We start from the raw sequence: 10006 nt of genomic DNA, 5'->3' as shown, positions 1-10006 counted from the left end.
AGACTTATACGGCCTAGTGACTGGGGATTAAATCCCAATTTGCCAAGGAAAATATCCTATGGTCACAGTTACAATTATTGGGATTATATCTCAACATGGACATATTCGTTCTTTTATCAAAATCCGAAGCATAGGCATTCTTGGTTCTTCAAGATATGTCCTCAATCAGTTAAGACTGATTTCCCCAACTGGGTTATACCTTGGTGGGCTATATTTGGCCCTGATCTGGATATGTTGCCTGAATCAATCAGCAAATTATATTTGCCATGGCAACAATTTCATCCTCAATTACGAGGACAGGATAATATTCCTGTAGGGAAATCCACCCTATTGTTCTTTACTGAATTTGGAATCCCTTGGATTTGGAAATGGGATTTCCAATGTGGTTATACCACTGACAAGTTACCAGTCCTCCAGAGGATCTTTTATTACAGATGGTGGTCAGGCATGACTCAAGAACCTATCCAAGCCCTCCTCCATCAGATCAGAAAGAAAACAATGGAATATATGGATAAGATTCCAAAGTTGTCTATTCCGGAACCAGAAATCTTTAACCCCTTTGAACTTGTTAAAGATATGATCAGAAAACAACAACCATTAATTACCGAAGCAGATTTAATGGTTAAATGCATGGATTTTATGAGAAATAAATTTGTTAAATCCTTTGAATCCTCTACCCCTACAGTAAGAGATGATGCATCCATGGTATCAGTCTCTAGCCAGACCAGTCAAGATGGAAATACCAGCAAATATCTGTTTGGAAACTAAATTTTTTACATCTTTTTCCAGTACTTGTTTAGCAGCACTACAATCAATGCGTAACAAGAATTTCTGATTGATTAAATCATCTTGGAATTTAGAAATGCATTTAACCAAAGAAAGAATTTCCTTTTTTATGGTTGAATAATTTAATTAAAATGGACTTGAAATTAATAATTTGAAGTCCGCATAGTGCATGGGATCGTGTGCTGGAATAATGCAGTCGGTCGGCCCACCACTAAGTGCTGTCTCCTTATCTGATGGAAAGTAGACATCTGATAAAGGAAATACTGTTGAATCAAAGACTTTGGGGGAAAGTTCTTTGGCTTCTTCTGTCGGCAGGATAAGAGGAATCTTTACTTTTTAGGTGGATTCATCTTGTCCTTCAAATGTCTTGTGAGCGAATCCCAATAATCTGCTATTGAAATCTCATCTTCTGAATTAAGATCTTTATTTAAGAATGATACTTTTAAATTGTATTATATAGTATAAATTTAATTTATTTAAAATTTAAATATTTATTACTCATTAATTTAATAAAAAATAATATTATCATACCTTTTTAATAAGAACAATGACTTAGGGTAATTTACACAGATCACTCCTATGAACTCTTCCTGTTGAAGAAATTACACGTATTTTTACTAAAATTCTCATAATACCCTTGTCCCTGATATATATCATATATATATATATATATATATATATATACACACACAGAAATCTGAGTGAGGACTTTGAACCCACTTGGAATCATAGAATTCACCGAATGAGTAATCAAAACCAGGGCTTTGATGGTGAAGAGTCCTGGAATGGGTTACCAGTTCAGACTGATGAGTGTTTGGCTTTAATGGTCAAAAGGGAATGTAAGCATTTGCCCAGTGGTGATTACTTGAACAGGTTGAGGAATGGGGACTTGGATTTGGGGGCCAGAATGGAAGTTGTGGATTGGATTGTCAAGGTTGGTTCAACAATCTTTGTTTATTAGGTTTCTTTAATCATGAGTTCTCCGAAATGGTAATTGTGCCTTTTTCTTTTTCTTTTTCTTTTTGTCGAACCGGATGCCCATTCTCTCTCCCTCCTCTCTTTCTCTCTCTAACCATCGGCGACGAACCTATCTTTTCGGCGAACATTCCGTGACCAAATTATTCACCTACACTCGGCTCTCCATCTCCAGAATCATTTATCTACACGATCGGACCAGAGATCAACTGGTTTCACTGCTCCCACCGCCGATCGGATTTCATCTATCACCTCACCTCTCTCTGCAACCGCCGATTCAGTTCCAAGCTTGCCAGCTATTCTTCTAAGCGCCGAGCTCCCTCTAGCTCTCCGCTGCTCGTCGCCAAACATCAGAAACAGTACCATACCGGGTCAGGGTCAAGCTCTACGACTCCGACTTGATGGTTCTCATCGCCATCGCCGGCTCCGGCGTCCTTGTAGTCACCGCCTATGAATTATTCCCAGTAGTTCTAGAATAAATATAATTTTAATTAATTGAATTGATTTTCTACTCAAACTCTTCCTTCACATGATTTTTCTAGGTAAATTACCATATTCTGAATAATTTTTAATGACAATTTTCCTGAATCTCAAATTTGTCATGTATCTTATGGGATAAAATATTTTCAGGTCGATACAGTGGCGTATCATCTTTCTGTCTTGAAGGACTTATTCCCAGGGGGCATCAACCTTTTATCTCTGTTCTCTGGGATTGATGGTGCAGAAGTAGCCCTACATCGGCTTGGTATCCCTTTGAAAAATGTTGTATCAGTTGAGATTTCCGAAGTGAACAGAAATATTGTCAGGTGCTGGTGGGAGCAAACCAACCAAAAAGGAAATCTGATTGACCTTGCTGATGTGCAACAGCTCAACGGTGACAGGTTGGAGGAGTTGATGAATTCATTTGGTGGTTTTGATCTTGTTGTTGGTGGGAGCCCTTGCAATAACCTTGCGGGCAGCAAGCGTTTGAAAATCTAACCTTTTTGAGTGCCACTTCAAAGGTGGATGCCCTTGAAAAAAAACAATGCTTTCAAGTCTATGGTTTCAGGGTGGCCTCTTTGTACTTACTTTTTCCATCACTCAATAGAATCCTTTATTTTAATTGTCCATATAGATCACTGAAAATCTCCTTATAACTCCTCTGCAATCCAGAGGGAGAAACAGTCTGCAAAGTTGTTATGGGCATTTTAGTAATTTAAGATAATAATATGAGAGTATTTTAGTAATTTTGACACATCCGTTAGTGTGCTTAACGATCCGTCACATACAAGGGAGATCCGTGTACGATATTTTCAAAAGTAAGGGAGGTTCGCGTAATTTCTGAAACAGGAAGAATATTACCTGTAATTATGACAAACTATATGAGAGATCGGTATAAATTACCCAATTTATAATAAATATACCAAAACTGCGACAGTATTCATTATTTTGGCTGATGTACAATATCGAATATTGTTTTACACAATTCGATAACCAATTTCGTTATGTAATACAAATATGAAATAGGTTCCGTTAAGTCGTGACAACTACTGCGAACCTTAGTTAAACCCTAACATAACACTCAACACACAAAATCAAAATTCACTCTCCAGCACAACCTAACATAACACCAACACACAAAATCAAAATTCACTCTCCAGCACAACCTTCTTCATCAATTTCCCAACGGAGTATAGACGACTATTATTTTACAACATTCCGCCCAAACTCCTCACCATTCAAACCTTCTTCACTGTCTTCTTCTTGTATCAGAATTAGCCAATATGCAGTGGAATTAGATCGTTTGGAGCTGCACTGCCGCCATGCATGTCACTACACGAAGGGAGACTTAAAAAGTATTTCAATACATGAATACTTTCTACTTGATCGACTCTTGAGAGCATGCAAAATCGTGTTTTTTAATTTTCAAAATAAAATATTGCATACCAACTTGCAAGAAAAAATTCAAATTATTTTACGTGGCTTTGGTTAAAAAAACACATAAATTGGCAAAATAATTTTTTTTTAACCTTATGAGAAACAAGGCAAACCATGTAGAAGAGTTCAAGGGAGGAAAAGCTCCTGCTTAACTTGTAAAAACTTGTATGGCATTGAAATGAGTGATTTCTTATTGGGGCTTTCCAATGCTCACTCCTCATTTAGATAATTCGGATATGGGACTTCTGCCCGGGTAAGGCTCAGACTATGTTCGCGATCGTAGTCCCAAAAGAATTGAATTTAAGACTTAAGCTTCATGAGGCTACATGCCAAAGTCTTTTCCAATTAGGCCAACTCCTTGGGGTTCAATGCTCACTCCTCATTTCTTCATAGGTTACGGAGTCAGAAGCACCATTGGACATTAAACATGACAAAGTTGAGGTCAAAATGCTATTAAGTTCAAAGAAATCCTTAGAATATTTTCTAGCAATCCTTTAACACAAATTCATAAAAGGCGTGCACAGTTTAGTAGTGCTTATCATTATTATTCTGCCCCTAGAAAAGGACTATTCCATTGTCATCATCTTCTCTTGCTCATAAATCAGGATACCTGAAAAGGAATATTTTGTCTTTTGGGTCAAAAAGAAGCCTTTTGCTACCAGAACAAAAAGAAAAATTACATCAACAAGGAACAATAACTACCACGTATTGTACACCAATTAGACAAAACGACCATAACAGCAACATAAAACATACAGTAATTTTTAGAAAACTAGGGTATAACATAACCACAGTGTGCACAATACCTTTTTGTATTTAATCTATTAAAAAAGGCAAACATAATGCAATAAAATAATAGTAATATCAAAGAAACAAAAACAATTGCAAAGAAGAACATAGAGATCATGTTTTCTGTCATCCAGAAGTCTTTCAGAATGTTGAACAGTGTACAACAACTTTGGTGCATTAATTAGCCAATGATAATGTCAGAAACAAACTGCTAAGGATTGTGTTCTCATATGTTCAATAGTTTCTTATGGGTTTTGACTCTGTGATTTCCTTCCTTGTCTTAAGGTTGGAAGTGTTTCATTTGAGGTTCTTCCTCGATTGTAACTGTATTTTTTATATATATCTATAAAATTTTCCATCATTTAGGTAAAAAATTAACAATTGCAAAGAAAGTAATTTTTGTTAGATATACATAATTAAAAAATAATAATGCAACAACAAAATAATCAATCACAAGAAACCACTACAGGCTAGTGTGAGTTTCTTTGCAAGGTTTAAAAAATAAATAAATAAATAAAATACCACCTAGGAACAATTCCTAAATTAAATTTTTTTATACAAAAAACTGTGAAATCCAAATAGTGAAATCTGGATTAGGAGAAATATGTTTGGAAATGAAGCACGAGAAGTTTACGAAGAGATGGAACTCTGGACTTACTATTGAACGAAACTGATGTAATATCCAAATCCTTAAGATGCACATTAATGACTCTGTGGCTTTCAGTATCCAGGGTGCTTCATCTTTGAGGATGGCAGGTGCATTTGTTGGTGATACATTCCATAAGCCCACAAGATAATGGTGTGGTGAATTTGTAATAGAGATACTGTAAAGAGATTTACATCTCGTCTCTCTTTATAGTGCTCTAACCAAAAAGAGAGACCTCAAGGTATCCCAAGTCTCACTAAACAACAAAACCCTAGAAGTCCCAAGTAAACCACAACCCAACCCAACCCAAATATCAGTGCATGTGGAGAGTCCAACCGCATAACTCCGCAAGCATAAAGATGATTTGAATTGTAAATGTGTTCAATGGGATCCTTTTGTTGTTTTTGGGACGCGTTCCCCTTTTGAACGCCTTTAATGAATTTGCTTAATTATCCAAAAAAAAAAAAAAAATTTATTAAAAGGACGCCCCCCGACATAATTTCCTGGGTCCGTCACTGTACACCACCAACATTTCAGTGTGATGTCAAACACAAAAGTCATGGTACTCTTGCCTACCACTATATGGGGAATACTCACTCATGGAGTCACAAATAAAGTGTAAGCACTTAGAGATGGAGATACGACATCTAAGATAGTGGAGATTCAAGTAGATTAGGCCAGATTGGACACCAAGACAGCCTTATAAGAGAGAGAGTGGCAACAACCATGACAAACAACAAACCCTCGGAAACCCAAGGCCACTTGTTACAATTCTCACACGCTTATCATATGTGTCTCGAGTTAAGAGTAGGTAGAAGCCAACCCAAATTTTCCAAGGGAAAGAGATATGTAAAGGAGGAATTTGAGGATGGCAGGTACATTTGTTGGTGATAAATACCATAAGCCCACAAGATAATGGTGTGTGGTGAATTTGTAATAGAGAAACTGTAAAGAAATTTACATCTTGTCTCTCATTATAGTGCTCTGGGGTTGACAAAAAGAGAGACCTCAAGGTATCCCAAGTCTCACTAAACAACAAAACCCTAGAAGTCCAAGTGAACTACAACCCAACCCAACCCAAACATAAAGATCCGTGAGTGAGAATGCATGAGACCATCTTTTAAGTAGTGCAATGAGAAGTGAAGATGCTCCAGAGAAACAACACATCACAAAGACATAGTATTGGAATTTATAGACCATTATGAAGAGCACACGTCAAGGTGAGATATTTAACTATCCACCTGATACAAGGTGAGACCAATAGATAAAGAGAAAAGAATCTATTGAAGTTTCAAGGGAAGAAGACAAACCGTTTTTGGAGATATTTCACGAGTTGATTTCTCCTGTAATTGAAACAAACAAACAAATTAAGACATTATACCAAATAATACAATTCTTCCAACACAACTCTTAGATATAGCCATATACAAAATTTTGAACATCATATGAGTACAAATATTAATACAAGCTGCAACAATGATGCATTAGTGAGAACTCTACAGAACTGACACTTCAATCATCCAAAGGCTTTTTTGAGAAATAAATAAAGATGCAAAAGCTTCATTTAGCATAAAGAGTAATGACTAGTCAATTGAGATCTGAACATCAGAGTGAAACATACTCATGAGCAATCAGAGCGCCGATACCCATCAGAGTAACTACAGACACCGGAAAGATATCTGATATAGGAAAACAAAATTATTTGCATATATTGGTGAAAATGGAGACACAATTAATTAAAAGAGGGAATGTAAGGTGGAGAGAGAATTACAAATTTTAGCAAGCAACGGCAGTTTAGAGAACTGTCTATGCATCTTGACGATGTCCATCTGAAAGAAACATTTTATTTATACAAATGAAATAACAAGAGAGAGACTTTTATCATCAAAATTCAAAAATAAAAAGGCCAATTATTTGCTAAAACAAAAGCAGGGGGTATTTTATTAAATCGATAAATGAAAGAAGTAAACAAATTTTTTTTTTTAAAAAAAAAAAAAAAAACACTTTGAAAACCAATGCTTCTGAAAACCCTAGCACGGAACAGAATAATAGCTTGAAATTTTCCACAGTAATGTAAAAAGTTGAGTAAAAATCAACACATAGAAGGAGAAGAAGAGGCGTCGTACCAGTAACGAAGCCCTCCGACTTCGCTTCGGCTTGCTTGCCTTCGCTTCTCTTCCCTTCTCTTCGTCCTTTTTCTGAAAACTCTAGCCCCTCATGATTTTACTTTTTCAGTACTCGGTCACACCTCTTTTGCGTCTTGTGACGCGGACGACTTTTACTCTAGCTCATCTTCGAGACCACCTACAGAGATTTTCAAGGAAAGGAGACAAACCGTTTTTGGAGATATTTCACGAATTGATTTCTCATGTAATTGAAACGAACAAACAAATTGAGACATTATACCAAATAATACAATTCTTCCAACACAACTCTACAGAACTGACACTTAAATCATTCAAAGGCTTTTTTGAGAAATAAATAAAGATATAAAAACTTCATTTAGCATAAAGAGTAATGACTAGTCAATTGAGATCTGAACGTCAGAGTGAAACACACTCATGAGCAATCAGAGCGCCGATACCCATAAGAGTAACTGCAGACACCGTAAAGATAGCTGATATAGGAAAACAAAATTATTTGCATATATTGGTGAAAATTGAGACACAATTAATTAAAAGAGGGAATGTAAGGTGGAGAGAGAATTACAAATTTTAGCAAGCAACAGCAGTTTAGAGAACTGCTTATACATCTTGACGCCGTCCATCTGAAAGAACCATTTTATTTATACAAATGAAATAACAAGAGAGAGACTTCTATCATCAAAATTCAAAAATAAAAAAAGGCAAATTATTTGTTAAAACAAAAGCAGGGGGTATTTTATTAAATCGATAAATGAAAGAAGTAAACAAATTTTGAAAACCCAGGAAAAAAAAAAAAAAAAAAAAAAAACACTTTGAAAACCAATTCTTCTGAAAACCCTAGCACGGAACAGAATAATAGCTTGAAATTTTTCACAGTAATGTAAAAAGTTTAGTAAAAATCAACACATAGAAGGAGAAGAAGAGGTGTCGTACCAGTAACGAAACCCTCCGACTTCGCTTTGCTTTGCTTGGCTTCGCTTCCCTCCCTTCTCTACCTTCTTTTTCTGATAACGATAATAAAATTCTCGGTATTGTATGTTTCTCTTTTTCATTTGATTGTACTAGCCTGGCCCAATCCTTTCTTCCACTGTTATTTTACCCTTTATTGTGGGTCTAGCCCAGTAGTCTGCATTTAGATCATCGAACCCAATTCTCAAAAGTCCAAAATCTAAAGTCTAAAGAGCCCGTCTGGAATGGCTTATCTACCGTTGAAAAGCGTTTTTATTTCAAAAATTTGCAATGGAAGGTGTTTGGTGATAAAAATAAATAAAAAATAAAAAAAAAAGTGCTTGTAAGTAGTAGAGGTTGTATCAAAAAAGCGCCTTTAATTGAATCTAGAAATTATAGCTTTTGAAAATTGCGTTTAGGGTAGAGGTAGATCTTTTTAGGTAACTAATTTTTTTAGACAGTTTAATCCCTATCTATTTTGTATAAATACAATTTTGTCCCTTATACTAACCAAATAGCAAACCAATATTTGTGTATATTTGTATCACGTATGATGTGGGTGTTTGGGATTGCTTCTTTATTATTGGAAAAACACTTTTATTCTAAAAAATTGCACTGCAATGTGTTTGGTGAAAAAAAAAAAAAAAAAAAAAAAAAAAAAACCTCTTTATGATAGAGGTTAGGTCTAAAAAGCACGTTTAAGTGAAGTTAGAAATCGTGACTTTTAAAATTGCGTTAAAGGTCCATATTTTTAGGTAACTAATTTTCTTTTAGACAATTTAATCCTTTTATATTTTTTATAAATATAATTGTATCCCTTCTACAAGCAAATAGCAAATAATATCTGGAACTATGTTGTAACAAACTAAAATCCTAATTTATTTTGGGACTCTCCAATGATCTTCTAATCTCAGTTTATTTTGGGACTCTATATTATATAATTGTTAGATGTTTAATTTTTAATAAATTATGACTTGTAATTTGTTTTTAAAATAACTATAATACATTTATGCTATTATCTTAAATAACAAGTAATAAGATTATTAATTGTGGTTAAAGTGTTTAGTTTTATTTTATGAAATGTTGTCTATATTGCAAAATATTATATCATTAAATTTCATTATTAGATAGGATATGAACAAATTTGCTTATTTTATTACTGGAAGATCTCAAATCAGATACAAATTAATCATCATTAAAATATGTTTAACTCATTTATATTTTAGTACTCAATACAAATTTGATATCATAAACAAAATATGTGATATTTAAAAAATAAAAATAAATAAATAAATAAAAACCAATATAAGTTGATATTTATAAATTATTGAAAATTTTATAATATTTAAAATTAGGGAATTGGTATATGTTTAGTGTAAGGGTAATATAGTAAAATTAATAATAAAAGTGCTTCAAGCAACATTATTACCAAACAAATTTAAAAGTGTTTTAAGTATAAAAAAAATGATTTATACAATGTGTCACCAAACGCTTAACTACGTTTTAGTGATAGTACTTTTATAACAGCTCTACTATTAAAAGCACTTTTAACATTTTAACAGCAATCCCAAACTGGCTCGACCACTACCGCCTTTCAATTTGTAGCTTCTGGGACTGTTGCCGCCTTCCAATCTTACCACTGCCGTCTTCCAATTTGCATCATATTTATTCTCATTGCATCAGAAAGACAAACCCTAGAATAAACAAGAAAAGGAAGCCATGGTAATTATTTTATCTAGACTTTCGAGTATATTAGAATTTCTTTGGAGTTTAAAAATCTATTGGAGTATTGTTTACTATT

At 34.3% G+C, this 10006-nt stretch overlaps 1 protein-coding gene and 1 long non-coding RNA gene across 4 annotated transcripts; one reads left to right on the top strand and one right to left on the bottom strand.

Annotated features, from left to right (window-relative positions):
- The first annotated feature begins 1495 nt into the window (after positions 1-1495).
- On the top strand, positions 1496-2981 carry LOC132302200 (DNA (cytosine-5)-methyltransferase DRM1A-like). The gene is made up of 2 exons (XM_059799072.1): positions 1496-1720; positions 2392-2981. Exons 1-2 carry the CDS (start codon positions 1529-1531, stop codon positions 2737-2739), a joined length of 540 nt encoding a protein of 179 aa, XP_059655055.1. The 5' UTR covers positions 1496-1528; the 3' UTR covers positions 2740-2981.
- Positions 2982-4106: 1125 nt separating this feature from the next.
- LOC132302945 (uncharacterized) lies at positions 4107-8312 on the bottom strand. 3 transcript variants are annotated; one of them, XR_009481003.1, is made up of 7 exons: positions 8191-8302; positions 7823-7880; positions 7240-7417; positions 6885-6942; positions 6735-6792; positions 6424-6456; positions 4107-4288 (listed from the first exon to the last, which is right to left on the bottom strand). It is a non-coding gene; the product is annotated as an uncharacterized LOC132302945 (long non-coding RNA). The 3 variants fall into 3 exon arrangements; XR_009481001.1 differs by lacking the exon at positions 7823-7880 and having other exon boundaries at positions 8191-8293; XR_009481002.1 differs by lacking the exons at positions 7240-7417; positions 7823-7880 and having other exon boundaries at positions 8191-8312.
- Positions 8313-10006: the final 1694 nt, after the last annotated feature.

The sequence above is a fragment of the Cornus florida genome, unplaced genomic scaffold (genome assembly GCF_030987335.1).
Source record: "Cornus florida cultivar Cherokee Brave unplaced genomic scaffold, ASM3098733v1 CherokeeBrave_3.0.0_Hap2_Chr04, whole genome shotgun sequence".
Taxonomy (NCBI): domain Eukaryota; kingdom Viridiplantae; phylum Streptophyta; class Magnoliopsida; order Cornales; family Cornaceae; genus Cornus; species Cornus florida.
This window is presented reverse-complemented; position numbering and strand designations above follow the sequence as displayed.